This window comes from Austrofundulus limnaeus, unplaced genomic scaffold (genome assembly GCF_001266775.1).
Source record: "Austrofundulus limnaeus strain Quisiro unplaced genomic scaffold, Austrofundulus_limnaeus-1.0 Scaffold1, whole genome shotgun sequence".
NCBI classification, from domain to species: Eukaryota; Metazoa; Chordata; class Actinopteri; order Cyprinodontiformes; family Rivulidae; genus Austrofundulus; species Austrofundulus limnaeus.
The window spans coordinates 7,791,876-7,808,754 of NW_013952403.1; the positions used below are offsets into that span (position 1 = coordinate 7,791,876).

The following is a 16,879-nucleotide window of genomic DNA, read 5'->3' on the forward strand; positions in this document are numbered from 1 at the left end:
TTTCTTGTCTCAACGCACCCAAGCGGCACAGTTCAGTTCAGAAACACTTTTATTTATAAGAAACAAACTGCATGACATCACCACTTACTGAAGTCTTTGTAATGTAAAATATCTGTCGAGAATTAAAGGATAAACATGGGAGAGGACATGGAGCACAGGTTCAAGACTCCAAATATTTCCTCCTGGGTTCACTGAGAAGGATTCCTCCATCTTTTACAGCCTTTCTGAAAGCCTGAACCTGCAAGATAAAATGAAAATATAACCAAGAAGCACAGAACACTCGCACCAGTATTCACCCATCTGTCCCAGTGGCTCACAGCATCAGAGCGGTATGTCCAGGGTATCTCGTGGTACACCATCCTGGTGATGCCCGCCTGCTGGCATCGAAGCGCCAGCACCTCCCCCACAGCCTGACACGCCGCCACAGACTTTGTGGAAGACAGTTCCCTTTTCACCGCCCACTCTTTGGTTGAACACGAGATTACGGGAACAGGAGAGGTGCAGGAGAACACCTCAGCCGTGACGTGGCTTTGGCTGCGGGAGAACATCAACCTGAGGGGAGGAATGACCAAAAAGTGGAACAAAGAAAAAGAGACATTAAACTCCTGCGACCAGTAGTTTGATATTATTTTTAAAAAATACATGGTACTTAATTAGCATTCTGTATGTTTAAATGACTTTTCTGTAACTAAAGCTTTTATGCTTCAGAAGGGGTCCACACACTCACCTCTTCTGATCGGTATGTGTGTAAACACAGAAATAAACACTCCTGAATGATGAGTGTTCATTTAATACAGTTAATTATCCATTTGAAGCAAACCTGTGGTAGAACTCCCGGTGAGGCCATGAAGTCTTCCAGCCCCGGTCCTTCACAGCCAGAGCCAACTGCTCCAGGTTCCGTGGGTTTCTGTTCACAAAGGTCGGACTGACGGCTTCGTTTTCCTCCACGGTGGGTTCCGGCTGAGTCGCTGTCTGACTCGTACACCGAGCTGGAACTGCTTCATTAAACAAAAACTAGTCAGAATCCAGAAAATAACATTATCTGTTTGGGTTAAAGCTGTGTCTCTTTACCTGTCGGTCTTCTTGGTGCCACAACAGGACGGCATCGTTGAAATGGACCGAACAACAGCCGAACACTGCGGCTTATTTCATTTAAAGCCATGTTCACGTCCTAAATTAATAAAGTCCAGTCTGTACGTCACAATATGACAGTGATTTGAGCCCTCAAATTATCCGTTCAATCGAGGAGGGTCTAGCTGCAGCAGGTTAAACCCGCACGACGTCCTCCATCTTTGACATTCCAATAACTTCCGGTTCAATTGGTGCAACTTAAAAAGACGCCCGGAGAGGAACTTTTTTTTTTTCATTTGYGTTCCCGAAAAAATGACAGCTCAAACAGAATGAATGAATGAATGAATGAATGAATGAATGAATGAATGAATGAATGAATGAATGAATGAATGATAACTTCTGCTTCATACTTTGGTAAATTATTAGGGCAGAATATGGTTTGGGGGTCCAAAAGGGGCCATTTGACAATCTCCATCTGGTCCTTCTTTCACTCAATCTGTTAGTGGTAGGAACACAAACCCAAACTAAAAGTAAATAAATTGAATCAAATATGTTTTGGTTAATCTCTAGCAGACACCTGGTGACACCCAAAACATGTAAAAGTAAAAAATAATTGTCTGTTTGCATGATTGTGCGTGATTGTATGAYTGAACAGAACCTGTCCATGAGGTGAAAAATGGTGTCTGCCAACACCGCAGTCTTGAAAAACAATATCTTGATTTTAATTGTTGGCTTACTTTGCTTTGACCAAGTATTGAAAAGCAACAAGCAAACATTGTGAATAAATTACTTCACACTACAAGATTTAAACATTTTATTTTATTTCAAATTTGATCGTGTCAAAAAAAATGAAGACATGATACCTGGACAAAGCAGTGGCACGCACAAATTATTCTAATAAGGCACTAATAAAACATCCAACTACAAATAAATACCTATGGTGTGGTATGTTTGGAAGACATTAAAAAAGAGGAAAGTCTTTGGCTTAGAGAAATGATTTAAATTGTTCCTATATTCTTAAACAATCCCTACAGGAAGAGCTTAACATTCACTAAGTCAACAGTCTCATTCCCTTAAACACCAAAATAGACCCATTATTAGGAGGYGAGTTCCCTTTTTTATAATCTGTCTATATCTAGTGTTTTTACAGTAAAATTAAATAATTACCAAATACTTTTTGATATACCAAAAAAGCATTTAGAAATCAATATTCAGAGTAAAAAAAATTAGAAAGGGGTTACAAAATTAGCTATTCTAATTTAGCAAAACCGACTCGTTTTCATCTTCCTGATGCAAAAATAACAGTCTGCATCATTGATCATGTGCAAGTTAATTGAACCACGTCATGATTTACAGGCAAAAGAATACTTTTTAAGATTAACATAAATACACAAGTGAATTCAACCGTTGGGCAATCACTCGGGCCAATCATATAGCAGCAGGAGCGCCGATCAGAGACGTGAAGGAGAAAGGGCTGAGTTTGTAACCCATTCCACTGTAGAACTTGTTCTGAAACTCCACCCTGTGGATGAGAAGCATAAAGTCAAGCTTCAACTACAAAACAACTCAGATGTTTGTCTACCTTATTCTGCAGTGGGCTTAAAGAGGAGCTAAGACTTACCAAAATAATAATATTTAACTAAAGAATTTGCATTTCCTGCAAAAATGTTAATGTTGAAATTAGCTAAAAGTAGCTAAATAAAACACACAYACAAAACAGCTGAAAGAAGCATTAATGGCTTAAATTAGCAGAAAGAATACCAGAAAGGGTTAAAATGGTAGCTAAAAATCAGCTCAGTAGAAGCTGAAGAAAGCTGAAATTGGCAAAAAGAGGTAAAAATAGTACCAGAATAAAAAGTACAGGAAAGATTTCTGAATATTTCAAAGGGTTTTTAGAATATTTAAGACAGCTTCTTTTCTTTTCAATGAGGAAAAAAAAGTCAGAATAAGCTAAATATCTTGAAAAGTAAAAATTGCTGAAGTACCAAAAGTCATAGTCAGAATGTCCTGAAAGTAGCTGAATGTTATAAACTGTTGAAATCATAAAAAATTGTGGGGCGAGATACATGCCAAAAAAATGTACAGAAGAAAAAAAAATGATCTCAATAATGTGAATGTTTGATAAGCATTCACACAATTACGAAAACATATTTTTAAATACCTAAATATAATTGATCTTTTTAGCAACCTCAGATCTTAAAAAAAAAACTGTGCAACCTGCATGTGATTTTGCTTTTATGAACCTTAAAAATATATATTTTTTCCTTCCGTACCAGTGCAGACGGAGTGCGTGCAGGAAAGCCGAGAGTCCCTCCATAACCAGGAGGATGGAGACGGTCAACAAAGCGAAGAAGAAGAAAATCACTACGAGCACCGCAGATCCAACGTAGCCCTGCCACCTCAGGGCCAGACGCATGACCATCACCCACAGCACCTCTGAGAGCTCTGCAGAGACACAAATGACTCACTGTCAGAGAGCCACAGCTGGCTGAGGAGGGGGAAGAAAAACAAACCTCACGAGTGGATGAATAACTGACTTCACATGTCTGRTTTGAGACAGGAAGTCTTGATTTTATTTGCGTGCACCATGTGAGGATGACGCGTGTCTGTACTAACGTGCATGAGCCAAACTGAGAGCCCAGAGTCGCAGGTACGACGCTGTGTTGGAGATGCAGCCCAGGCAGTACTCAATGGTGTGGATGGCCTGATGCATGAACACGTCTGCGGCGTCGAACTCCTGCTGGAAGTGCAGATCCAAACATTAAATTAAATAAAAAATAACGAGCACAACAGAGATTCCCTCTGTGCCACGACTTCAGCTGTGTTCAGTGTTACCTCTCTTTCAGCCTCCACCTCGCCCTGACTCGTGTTTACGGAGCCGTCCTCGGCCACCAGCGGACGCCTCTCTTCATCCTGACGTCACAGAGCGTTCGTTGAAAAATGCGTCTCACGACATAAAAAAGACAAAGTCGGTGAAACTTACTGCGTAGTGCCGCCTTTTCCTGAAAGCCAAGTATTCACACGTCGGCTTCCCCAGCAGGAGGACGGGGACGGAACACAGAGCGAGCACGACCAGGACCTTCTGCACCACAAGCTACACAGAAAAAAACATTTAAAAAGATGAAAAAACGTTTTCAACACGGCCGTTTCTGCCAACAATCCGCCTCACTAGCACAAATCAGTACAGTTCAAAATAACGATCTCCAGACTTTTTCAAATTGGAGAACATTACATTAAACATGGAGCAACAACTGCAGCATTGTAGCTGGTAAAGGATGTGAAAGCGCCGGTTGTTATGACTGTATTATTGTGTTCATGTGCTTGTAATAAACATGGCATCTGAGGTCTCAGCTGCTTAAGAACATTGTGTCAACAGAAAAGAAAAGTCAAGCACGACAACCTTAAACTAAAAACAGAAAATTAAAAGAAATTTAAGCATAAATAATTTTTTTATAACTTCAGCAAAATATGGATAATAGTGACACCTCTAAAATATCACTACTTTACCTATTAGCTAAATTTGACAAAAATAATTTGTATGAACTTTTAATGTATGTGACCCATCATATCGAAATGAGTGGAAAGTGGCAGAAATAGGGTTTTGATTTAAACGTGTGCAAAAATTGCATTTTGTCAAAATATAATGAATTAATGCCTTATCACTGTATCATTTCAATGAACTGTCTGAAATATAATCCTAAAAAAATATTTTGAAGATTTTTTTTTGAGCAGTACCAACAAAAAAAACTGATTTTGAGAAAAAAATGCCTTAAAATTTTGAATTTTTCCCTGTGAGCTAGCAAAGTTTTTGTTTCTTTCCAACTGGGAAATCTTATTATACAAATACAATTTGAAGTTTCCGCTTTAGATTGACATCAAAACTTACTTAATAAATTTACATAAAATTAGGATTCAGACCAAACAGTAAAGTATTATCATAACCAATGAGACAAATTAAGTCATATCTCTGGATAAGCTGATGAAATCAGAACAATCCAGGGATCAAAATGTAGCTTTTAAAGCCAGAATCTGAAAATGTGATTAGATCATTTTGACCAACTTTGACTGAATCCTCATTTTGATATGATGGGTCACATATTAAAAATCTACTAATAAATCCCAGTGACTTTATTGAAGGCGGGAAAAAAAGTGTGAATTGTTTCTGAACACGCACCTGACCCGTATACAGCGGCGGGTTATCTGGGTTGGCTGTGAACAGGAACATGTCTATGAAGTGGATGAGTATGCTGGGGGCCATTTTGGACTTATCAGGGGTGTAAACGATCCATTTGAAGACCACCATGAACACGAGGTAGCCGAAGAGACACAGCATGAAGAACAGCTCTGGGATCAGCACGAAGAATATGCTGCTGGTTTTTCCAAAGTGCCTGCAGAAACACAAGAGAATAAAAGCAACAAGTGGAGGCGCCAGGAAAACGGTGGGTGTCGTAAAAAAACAACAACACAAAAACGTAAAAAAGGAAATAAACATTGCGACTGACCAGTAGTTGAAGAACGACAAACAGACTCCAAAAGTCATGTGGATGACCCCGATGATGACGGACATCTTCATCTTGTAGGAGTTTAAGAAGGTCAGTTTGTTGTTGGCCAAACCCCAAACCTTTAAAAAAAAGGCAGAATAAGAACTGGTTTATTCTTGCTTGTTTTAGACTGAAACACGAGGAGTGTGACAGGCGTACAGGGTCAATTCCAAACGGATAGGGGCTGGTAAAAACGCCGGTCACATTCGGGTCCATGGTTAAAAACGGGCTCCCCTGCAGCACCGAGGAGCTGAGGCAGAAACCACAAATGTTAAAAAGGGAAAGAAAAAAAAAGCAGGCAAAACCAGAAATCCTAACAACGTTCGAGCTGTTCTCACTTCCATATGTTCCTGTCGAACATGGGCTGGACGTGCCACGATGAGTTGAAGGTGTTGAGGCCTCGGCTGAAGCACTCGTTGTAAATGGCCCCTGTGTAGATGGAGAATAGGCCCATCAGGAGGATCACGTATCGTCCTCCGAACATCATCTTCCAGATCTGAAAATGCATTTCAAAACACTCCTAAAACGAGTTCCCCTTTGATTAAAACAAGATTAAGGCGCTCCCATTTGGGCCTGATTTATGGGAAACTTCACTGGGGAGAGCATGAATAAAAGATAAATCCCTTTTTAAACACAACTAGACCTTATCTATACAGCAGCGTAGGAGAAGAGAGGCTGCAGATGACTGAACTCCTGTCAAATAAAAAAAGATAAAACGGTCTCCTGAACTGGCATTTCTTTTTATCTTGTTTTAGCTATCTTTATGTGGATTGTTTTTTTAATACTTTGGGAACAAAATTAGACTAAACTGTACAAAAGATAAGCTAAATTAGTCTTAAAAAACAAACATCTGCTTGTTGTGATGTGAAGTTGGATACAATCGTTTTGTTTCTAAGTATAAGATTAGCACTGGGGGTAAAAACCACCTCATTTGTACTGTTCTTCAGTTTGGGGTCATTCTGCTCGAGGACCATCCAGAGGGCAGCCAGAGACATCAGCAAACCGTGACCCACGTCGCCGAACATCACCGCAAACAGGAAGGGGAATGTAATTATGGTGTACACGGCTGCAGAGGCAGGAAGAAACAAGGCATCACTCATCATRTGGTGCAAAACTGAACGGATTTTTCTTTTGTTCATTTGTTTTATTTTCATTTTCAGGGAAACGTTCCCGGTGACGTACCAGGATTGACCTCACGGTAGGTGGCCACTCCGTAAGCATCTACGATGCTCTGGAAACCTGTGGTGAACGAGTTGAGAGGAAACAGAGTGGGCGGAGGGGTGCTGGAGGGCAGGCGGTTGTAAAAAGAATCAACGCTGCTGCCGCTCTTCCTCTGCGGACAGAAACAGAGTTGTTTATGGGTGTTAAAGGGATCCATGATTAGTTGTAACATTAGACTTTATTTATTAAACATATTTTTAAGTTTAAAAATATATTTTAACACGGACAGGGCCATTTTATTTACACACAAAGCATTCTGGGTAATTGATGACGTGGATAGATCCTCGGTGTGAGGCTGCTAGTGAGCTATATCCACCCTGAAGGTTAATCTTGGACAATATCTGATGATCAACTCTTTTAAATGAAACCAGAGAGCGTTGACAGAGAGGAGAAGGTAGAAATGACTCAGCCTGTAACTGAAAATATAGATGGAGGACAACAGAGCTGCTTCATGGAAGAAGAACCTTAGCTTAGCCTGTTAGCTTTAACATTAGCCCAAATGCTATCACTATATATATTTATTAGCTCAGCGCTACACATTCTCCTCTCGTCACTGAGGTCCTCCATCCACATGACAGAGAGGGGAACGCAAAAATGACTCAGCCTGCAACTGAAAATAAAGATGGAGGACCTCAGTTTAGCTTGTTTGTCGCACTAGCACCTAGCTAATACATATAAGGCAATATGGTATCGGCGCTAGCGCGAAGGCTAACAGGCTAAGCTGAGGTTCTTCTTCCATGAAGCAGCTCTGTTGTCCTCCATCCATATTTTCAGTTACAGGCTGAGTCATTTCTACCTTCTCCTCTCTGTCAACGCTCTCTGGTTTCATTTAAAAGAGTCGATCATCAGATATTGTCCAAGATTAGCCTTCAGGGTGGATATAGCTAGCACACACCGAGGACCTACCCACATCATTATTTACCCAAAATGCTTTGTGTGTAAATAAACTGGCTCCGCCTGTGTTAAAATATATTTAAAAAAATTACAAAACTAAACAGCCTACAGTATTTTTACAGTCTTGATTTTACAGTTAAAATAAATGTTTATCAAATAAAGTCTAATGTTACAACTAATCAGGGGTCCCTTTAAACCACCCGGCCTCCGGTCGCTGCAGCGTCCTCCTCACCCCTCCCTCTCTGAGGGCGCTCTGCAGCTCCGGCAGCTTGGCGCTGGGACACCAGGCCTCGGCGATCAGGCATTTGTCGGTCACGGAGGGACTGCAGAGGTTCAGAACCATCTGGATGGCCTTGCACTTCTGGACTTTCACTTTCCACGCAGGCAAGAAGGCCACGGCTCGCGCCAGCAGCTGCTGCAGGAACGCCTCGGTCTGATTCAACACCTGGAAATGCAAAAAAAAAGACGGAAGTGAAAGGAGAGAGTTTAGTAACAAAATGCTTTCTGGAAAGGGGCACCGTGGATTTCCTCCACTTACAGAGTGGATGTCTTCAATTCGACCCTGAAGCCCCTGCAGAATTTCCTCTCTCTCTGCGGTGCTCTCAGGGTACGCAAATGTCTGTGTGTGGAAACTGGAAAAACGTTGGTCTTGTTAGAAAACATAAGAAAAAATAACAATAATAAAACCGGTGCACTGATTTCCCTACCAATCACAAATCTTCTTAACCTTCTGTCCAATCTGGTCTCCCCAAAAGGAAATAAGGAACACGGTCCATTGCACCATTTCCCCCTGAAAGAAAAAAAAAAAATCGGCATTTAGATTAGGTAAGAGCAGAAACTCATGAGGTGTGACCAACTTGAGGTCTCCAGCATCTAACCGTGTCTGGGTGCACAAGTGGTTCTCCCATTTCTCTGAAGTCCACGATGATGTAACCGCGACACGCACGCCACAGCAACCGTTCAAACGACGGGACCTTCCAAGGATGGACCACTCCTGCCACAAAACTGAGGAAGAGGAGAGTAGAGGCTTTGAAATTCGGTGAAAGCTGAGGGACGTTTAGGAAAACTCAACAGGAGCGTCTGGAAATGAGCTGAACCTGAGGCGGATGTCCTGACGGTTGTCAAACAGGCCGTGGCCTTCCAGAGCAGGTGGAGGTGCCTGTGAGAGGAAAAGATGGAAACATATTAGTTCTGTCCTCCGACTTTATTTCAGAGTTGATTCAGAACCGGTGGCGATTGGTAGTCACCTGCATGGCTGTGAGCGAGTGTGTTCTGGTAAGAACTCCTCTGTACTGATGGAGCTGATTGAGCTGAGCTCGAAGGCTGTCTCTGTTCCTGGACACCTGGGAAATTTAAAAAAATTATATAAAATTAAAAGACTTGCTGACTTTAATGCCAGAGTTACAGACTACATTCACTTTGCAGGTCTTAATTCTGATATTTTTGCAAAAATCCATTTTTTCCCAAAAATCCCCCTTTTTTTTTTGCAAAAATCCTTTTTTAAAAAAAAAAAAAAAAAAAAAAACTTTTTTTGCAAAAATAACTTTTTTTGCAAAAATAACTTTTTGCAAAAATCTTTTTTTATTTTTTTTGCGTGGTCGTTCACATTATATTTTAAATTCCAGCGTGAACTCTCCACGGCACTGATTTGACCCACATGGCATGATAATAAAAATATTGACGCTAGATTCAGGATGCTGTTTACAGAAGTAGCCTGTGGATGCTACACGTTAGCATGTCGATTCTGAAGCTGGTGCGCTGATTAAATAACTATCTGACCTGTTTGTTTAGTTCACTGTTTACATTTAAACCCGTCTCTTGCCGGCTCCTCCGGTGCAGCATTTTGTTTTTGGAAAGGGAGTGAYGTGCTAAAACTCAAATATTGATACAGTAACTTCGGCATCAATATGACAGACATTAAAGTCATACATTTCTGTGGATTCTCAGTCATCCAGGACATGGACAATTTAAAGAAAAGAGACAAAGAAAGTGGACTCTTRTTGCTGAATGTGTGCTGAGTTACAAGACTTAAACTGCACAACGTTGGTATCAATACTCTACATACTTGGATCGATCCGCTCACCTCCACCTGACTGAAGTAAAAGACGATGAAAAGTGTTATGACTCTCAGCTAATAGCTAATGGCTAATGTGAATTAGCCAACACAAAAATATGCTGTTTGCTAGCGGGCGATAACAAAATGATTTATCACAGCCGATTAGTTTTTCACCTCTCGCAGCTCTCTCGCCAGCCGCTCGCTTTCCTCCTCTATGGTGATGAGTTCCCGTTGCTGCGGGGCCGGAGGCACCGGGGTCGGAGGAGGGAGGGGCCCCCGCAGCGGCGGAGATAAGGAGCGATTGATCTCCTGCTCCAGGAAGGCTGAAGGACAGAGTGGACGTCAGAAAGGGGCAGAGATGGAAAAGCAGAACGAGACTAATAGAAGAAGAAGATGGAAATGCACGAGGGGGAAGAACGAGTCAGCGCTTACTGAAAGTCTTCTCCAGCTCCTCGCATCGTCTGACCTCRCCGACAAACTTCCTCTGGAAKGCGTTCACGTTGGGATTTAACTGAAACATGGAAAAGGGAGGAAAAACAGGAGAGCAACAGGGTTATTCATGCTCACCTGATCACACACAGTTYGTCACACCAGCTAAAGATTTTACTTTTCTTTAAAATCAGGTCAGAATTGGTGATTGTAGTTCTCATGAGGTGTAGGAAAACTGTTAAAAGCTTTCAAAATACACAACAAAGTTACAAATCAATAACAAGCTGGTCAGGAGACAAATTCCTCTCTGCCCCTTTTTGCCTTTGTGTTTTCTGAGCTTCGCAGCGAAAGATGACGAGCCGAGTGGAAAGTCCAACGTTTATAAGACTCACGTCTCTGAACTCCACCAGGCCCAGCTCTCCCAGCTCACTGACACAGTTGTAGGCCGAGCCGGACTGGAGGAAGAGCTGCACCAGACAGACCTCCTCGCTTCGAAACAAGGACCCCATGACCACCTGGAAACAAGTGACAAACGAACAGYTTTAGAAATCATAAACAGCTCAGAGGACAACGAGAACCTGTAACTGCAGAAAAGAGGAAGAACCACATCTTCCTCATTGTGATCATCAGGTGGAATTTCCATTGTTGCACATTCATGTTTCATCTTTTATATAGCAATAACTGCAACACTTATTCTGCTTTTCATGTGACCTAAAAACTGACAAACAAGTACAAATTAAACAAAAGATCAAAAATTAAGCGTTAGTTTCCAGATTCCTGGCGTCACTTTCCTAAAGCGGATGAGGTCGTGGACAAAAACTGAAATAAATCCCACTTTTGTGCAGTCTGTTTTAGTTCTGGGACTGAATATTTTCTGTTTTAACATTTTTTGGCAGCATTCTGTAGCTTGTGATTTGTGCTGTTGATTGAATTACAGTTAGACTGGCCTCTGTAATGGGAATCATCTGACAGAAACCCAGTAAACAGAGAATTGTGTGGAGGAAACGACAAAATTGGTCAAGTCGAAAACTGTCAAAATAAACGACTACAACAAACAACACGGATAGAAAACAAGAAGTGGGGGAGTTGTGTTCTGGCTGTAATGATCACCTGAACTGTCCAGATTTTTTTTTGTCATGGTGCAAAGTTTCGATTTGAGTTACAAAACGAAACGCGTCAATAAAAAGAGAAAATGCACGATAATTTACGATTTACTTAGTAATTATTTAATGTGAGCGAAATAGAAGTAAAAGTATAAGACAAAAAAAGTCATGGCATAAACAGTCATGGACAAGCAGATAAATAAAGCAAACAATTAGCATCAAAACAAGCTAAACGGCTGTTATCTCACCCGCCTGCACCTTCTTTAACTCCCACAGGTTCTGTTTTCGGCGGCCCGACCCGGTTCCGTRACAAAGTGGACTCGTTGTAGAGAGCTTTCAGACAACTTGTGGTTTTTCTTTTCCCATTTCCCGTTTCAGACGGAGTCACGTTACTGTGGACTCACGTGACGGTCGACGTGCGACTCTCGTCTGGCCACGAGGAGGCAAGACTTCCGGTGTCATTCAGAGGGCTGCAGAGGTTCAGCTGAGCAACACAAGGGCTAAAGCTAACAACTTAAAAATTGCTCTAAATTATGGAAGCTCACTTTATTAAAAATTATTAAGACTAAATTATCAGATATTATCTGTAAAATAATACTTAGCATCTTACATTCACAAGATATCCCATTTGATRTGATGTAGCATCTCTAAATGATTAGATTTTTTAAATGTATAAATTACAACGTCCAAATATTATGATTCAGTAGTTATGAAATATTTGGCTTYTATGGAAATGTTATGAACAGTTAATATCTTACCTGCTGTAGATCGCACCAAGAACAGCTTCAGTTTGGTTCTGCTAAGATTAACTGCTAGCCCTCTGGTAATAATTTAGCTTTTTTTATTTTTTCCAAACTTGAAGTTGTTCAAAGAGCTATCTACAACAGGTAAGATATTAACTGTTCATAACCTGGCCACAATTTAATAAATATATGCAGAAATAATGAATGAAGACAGTGGGTCYGACACTGCGTCTGCGTCTTCATATAGACATATAATACCAGCAGCTAACCTGCCWGCTGTTATTTCCAAGTCGTCTAATTACCATGATAACAACAGCAAGTTTGTAAARCTAAATGTATTGAAAATAAATAAGAAAGTCCAGTGCTAGGGTAGAAAGTAAGCTAATAATACAAAGAAACGCCGAAGCACCGATCATCCAATCAGGTGATGTGCTTTAATAATGCCTATTTTTGTTCGTCCAATCAGGTAGAGGCCTGTAGGCACGCCCTTTGTGCTCGTCCAATCAGGTATACCCATTGAAAGACGTCCGTCCAATCAGGTGTTTCTCTTAAGAACCGCCTTTCTTTGGAAATGCCTTCTCGTCTGCAGAGACCCCTACTTGAAAACATCTAAAAMATCTCTTGGTTTAATTTTAATGAAAGGTTTTATAATAAAACAATTAAGTGAGTGCCTGGCCAATGTTTTAATTATCTACAGTTTAATGTCCTTCACTACTATTGGAGGGCATGTCAGGGCTGTATAAGTGCAAAAATATAACTTTCAAACAAAAATCTTATAATTACTCACTTGTTTATGAAAATTTGAAGGAATTTAATAAGAAAATGCAGGATCCATTCTTAGATAAAAAATAATTCAGTTTAATTCCTGAATTTAAACTGCTGTAATTCACACTTTCTGCCTCAAAAGCTGTCATATTTAGTTTCAGTTAAGTACTTATGTTAAAATGACTAAAACTTAAATTTTGGTAAACAATGTTTATGGTTAAGGCTTTTTTAAAAACATTCGTTAGCACATAAAAAAACTGAAATAATTTGAAAAAGATATTTTATTTTATCATCAAAGGCAGAGGTGCATTAGGAACAACGGTAAGCAATGACAAATTTACAGTAGGGAAAAAAAACATGTTGAAACAAAACATAAAATGAGATATGAAACTGAAGAAAGCTAAATATGACGTTTTTCCACCAGAAGCAAATGCGTCATCTTTCACTTTACTGTAGATCACCAGGTGTTTTTTTTTTTTTCATTTAACCTAAAAAATACAGTAAAGAAGCTAGTCTACATTAAGAAGCAAAGTCCCCACACACATACAAAAATGGAAAAAATAAAAAACTACAAATTAAAACTGCTGGCAACAGAACAGGAATTTTATGCTGGCCTTTGTTTTTTTTTATTATTATTTTTTTATCTCACATCATTTAGATTTTAAACCCACAAAGCCAACAGATGTTACACTTACCATACCGCTATGGTTTAAAAAAAAGGTAATATTTGTAAAATGCAAAATCTTTCCTGGCATCCTGGTACGACTAACACAACSAAGTAGTATAGTGAACAATGATTTTGTTTTGTTTTCTAAAAATGACACAGGAAAGCGACTGCTCAAACAGATCGATTCATCTTCATCATCTTATCGTTGATTTTCTGCTTTTCTACAAACTGTAAAATCTGAGGCTTCTGTCCATTCCTGCTGAGGTCAGGAACTTCGCGTTTTCTCCAAAGGCCACTCCAGTCACCAGTCCTGTATGGTCTAAAGTGTGAAAAAATAAAAATGATGCTCTCTGGGATGAACCACTGTCACATACACATCAGATAAAATCTTTTCTGTATTTTTCCTTCTCCTCACCTGTAAAGTTGAGAACCTCAGACCACTGCTTGCAGATGTAGACACGAATGTCAGACCCTCCGACAGCCAGGTAGGTTCCACTCTGATCAAACACAAGGGACTTCACCTGAGGAGAAACAAGAACAAATACGATGAAACAGCCTGAAAAATGAAAGCACCATTATTCAACATGTCTGTATTTTGAACTTAGCACATTTTACTTTTTTAACACATTTCTGGCATTTTAAGCCACATTTGATACCCTCATCCTGATATGAACCGCTCTAAGCTGAGGCTCAAATTGTCTAGCTAATTGAGATAATCCCTTGAAAATCTRTCTACATCCTATTTTTCACATACTGTATTATGAGGATTTTTTGACAGATTTTAAAAAGACGAAACCTCAAACTATATTTGGATATTGGATTAAAAGAAGCTACGCCAACACATGGGAAAAGTAGTGAAAACTGTACGTTTTTTTTGGCTCATAATCATGGTTAGTTGTTGCTACGGCTCAGAAAAGTGCTACAAAACATTCTTTATAATTATACTGTATTTAAGATATATCATTCAAGGCTCCCATATTTTGACTAAATCTAGAAATTGCTAATTTTTCAACCAATGCTTGCTATAACTCACTAGACCATCTTGAAACTTAATCCTCAGTTCGATGTGATGGGTCACATTTAACYGTTAGTACAATGCTGTCTCTAGACAGCTGAAATACCAAGACATTAGCCAGGATCACACTGTTCCTTTCAGGACACTTTGTTCTCTATCTTTATTTGCAGCACATTTTATACTCAACATACACATAAATTTTAATTTTAAGGATAGTGCTGTTTCAAATCAAACATGAYGTGTAATCATAGATAATAACAGACAACACAATAATGGCTTGTTTATTGTTTGGGAAAAGCTTTAAAACTTCCCCATCTCTGAGATCACAAGAAAACAGCTGAAAAACAAATAAAAATCAGAAAAGAGCYGAATTTTTTTGGACCTTTATCTTGCAGTACTGCCACCTACAAACATATCCTCACAGTACACGTGTTAAACATTGTTGACACRGAACAATGTCGCAGACACAGTCTGCATGTTTTATGCAGGCTGCTAGCTTAACTCATTTGCAAAACAGAAATGTTTCTTTCCTACAACAGGGAAAATATGGATATTATTACCTCATAATTGTTGTCCAGCGTGATGGTCTTGAAGTTCTTCAGTTTCCTCAGATCCCACAGTTTAACAGAGCTATCCTGAGCACCTAAAATACAAGCAGCGATGTTTATGATCTCCAACAAATATGAACCCAAGAGAAGGAAAATTTGGTGTTTCAATGCATAACCAAGTTCTGATATCTGTCTGCAACTTCACATGTAAACACAAATTAAAGATATAGGTGGAGTGTGAAGAATTAGTGTGTACTCCTCCTCACCTGTGGCCAGGTAGTATCCGTTCTCAGAGAAAGCGATGGAGGTGACAGGGCCAGAGTGGCCGGGGAAGTTGGCCACGTTGGTGCGTTCCTTCAGATCCCAGATTTTAATCTGGGAGTCGGCCGTGCCGGTGCCAAAAATGAGACCATCAGGGTGGAACTGAGCACACGTGAGAGCTGTGGAACCCAAACAAAACCTTTTCATTGTGAAACAGACTGCAGGACATCAGGCAAGCCGTTTAAACGCAAAAGTAATCACAGATGCTCTTACCACAGCCAGCACTTTCATCAGTAACTTTGGTGAGAACTCTACCAGTTTGAATATCAGAAAAGGCCCAGTACTGGAAAAACAACAACAAAGTGAGTAAGATGAAATAGCTTAATGTGGGATTTTTTTTTGTTTGTTTACTGATTTAAGCTGAAAGCACACCTGATCCTCAGAGGAGCTGAGCAGGTAGTCTCCAGTGGCGTGCAGAGAGAGTCCAGTGACGCCTGCCTCGTGGGCACGCACCACCTGCACACAGTTGCCCCCAGTAACCGACCACACACGGATGGTGGCGTCGGGGGAGGCAGAGAAGACCATAGACTGGAGAAGGAAAGATAACAGAGTCAAGAAGTGTACCTTTTTTTGGCACATTTATCAGTATAATTTTTATCACAACAAAAGAAAAGGAGAAAGAATCACCTGAGATGGATGGAAAATGACAGAGGTGACTTTTTTGGTGTGACCTTTAAGAGTCACCACAATCTGCTCCTCGCTCTTGTCAAACACYACCACGTTCTTATCAGCTCCACCTAGAAGGAAACAAGTCCATGTCTGATCGTTGATCTGTATTACTGGATGGGACATCATGTGACTTATTGTGCACCGCACAGGTGCCATTGCTGTGCACTGAGTTGTGACTGAGGAACATCGAGGAATGGTGGTAAAAAAGGAGATGCAGCAGACAGTYACGCAAGAAATGTCAAAAAGGGATGCAATATTTTGGCATAAATTGTCAACAGTACAACAACAAGATCAAGGTTATCACATTTTACAACCCATCAAAATATTTTTATTCAAAAATATGTCGGAGATGCAGAAAATGTCGAGTAAACCCACTGGCTGTTCCAATAAATTATTATATTCCTTACTACTACTACTACTACTACTACTACTACTACTACTACTACTACTACTACTACTACTACTAGTTACTACTACTAGTTACTACTACTACTACTACTACTACTTACTACTACTAACTACTACTACTACTAGTTACTACTACTACTACTAACTACTACTAGTTACTACTACTACTAGTTACTACTACTACTAGTTACTACTACTACTACTACTACTAAGAACTGTGTAGATCTATATTACTGGTACGAATGTTGTCCAGTCAGCATTATAAAAAACTCCATAATTTTTTTTTTTCCTTTCACCGTACATTTCGTAAGCAAAGCTACCGTATTTTTTTTCATGTATATTGCAATCATAATTTTTTGAGCTTAAAAAGCATTAAAAAATTCTAATCACCAAAAACCTGTGTATAATACAACCCCCTACTTTATGGA

At 39.9% G+C, this 16,879-nt stretch overlaps 3 protein-coding genes across 7 annotated transcripts in view; all 3 read right to left on the minus strand.

Annotated features, from left to right (window-relative positions):
* Nucleotides 1-31: 31 nt before the first annotated feature.
* mrpl18 (mitochondrial ribosomal protein L18) lies at nucleotides 32-1,294 on the minus strand. Of its 2 annotated transcripts, none has more exons than XM_014007957.1 (4): nucleotides 1,072-1,294; nucleotides 821-995; nucleotides 318-552; nucleotides 32-238 (listed from the first exon to the last, which is right to left on the minus strand). In XM_014007957.1, the coding sequence occupies exons 1-4, from the start codon at nucleotides 1,160-1,162 to the stop codon at nucleotides 161-163; spliced, it is 579 nt and encodes a 192-aa protein (XP_013863411.1). In that variant the 5' UTR covers nucleotides 1,163-1,294; the 3' UTR covers nucleotides 32-160. The 2 variants fall into 2 exon arrangements, with proteins under 2 accessions (XP_013863411.1, XP_013863404.1); XM_014007950.1 differs by having other exon boundaries at nucleotides 821-998.
* Nucleotides 1,295-1,871: 577 nt separating this feature from the next.
* tcirg1b (T cell immune regulator 1, ATPase H+ transporting V0 subunit a3b) lies at nucleotides 1,872-11,724 on the minus strand. 4 transcript variants are annotated; one of them, XM_014007978.1, is made up of 21 exons: nucleotides 11,568-11,724; nucleotides 10,605-10,727; nucleotides 10,216-10,294; nucleotides 9,958-10,106; nucleotides 8,975-9,070; nucleotides 8,825-8,886; nucleotides 8,606-8,732; nucleotides 8,435-8,517; nucleotides 8,266-8,359; nucleotides 7,960-8,172; nucleotides 6,795-6,945; nucleotides 6,539-6,678; nucleotides 5,951-6,108; nucleotides 5,772-5,862; nucleotides 5,574-5,692; nucleotides 5,246-5,459; nucleotides 4,055-4,165; nucleotides 3,907-3,984; nucleotides 3,688-3,811; nucleotides 3,345-3,516; nucleotides 1,872-2,593 (listed from the first exon to the last, which is right to left on the minus strand). In XM_014007978.1, exons 2-21 carry the CDS (start codon nucleotides 10,719-10,721, stop codon nucleotides 2,500-2,502), a joined length of 2,472 nt encoding a protein of 823 aa, XP_013863432.1. In that variant the 5' UTR covers nucleotides 10,722-10,727; nucleotides 11,568-11,724; the 3' UTR covers nucleotides 1,872-2,499. The 4 variants fall into 4 exon arrangements, with proteins under 4 accessions (XP_013863432.1, XP_013863441.1, XP_013863451.1 ...); XM_014007987.1 differs by having other exon boundaries at nucleotides 11,574-11,723; XM_014007997.1 differs by having other exon boundaries at nucleotides 3,688-3,808; nucleotides 11,564-11,723.
* Nucleotides 11,725-13,086: 1,362 nt separating this feature from the next.
* Nucleotides 13,087-16,879, minus strand: part of prpf19 (pre-mRNA processing factor 19) — an 8,308-nt gene continuing 4,515 nt past the window's right edge. Inside the window, exons 10-16 of the mRNA XM_014008007.1 lie at nucleotides 16,002-16,111; nucleotides 15,747-15,902; nucleotides 15,588-15,657; nucleotides 15,320-15,493; nucleotides 15,066-15,148; nucleotides 13,906-14,011; nucleotides 13,087-13,809 (exon numbers count right to left, since the gene is read on the minus strand). Of these exons, the coding sequence (XP_013863461.1) occupies nucleotides 13,712-13,809; nucleotides 13,906-14,011; nucleotides 15,066-15,148; nucleotides 15,320-15,493; nucleotides 15,588-15,657; nucleotides 15,747-15,902; nucleotides 16,002-16,111 (797 nt within the window). The 3' untranslated portion in view covers nucleotides 13,087-13,711. The remainder of the gene's footprint in view (nucleotides 13,810-13,905; nucleotides 14,012-15,065; nucleotides 15,149-15,319; nucleotides 15,494-15,587; nucleotides 15,658-15,746; nucleotides 15,903-16,001; nucleotides 16,112-16,879) is intronic.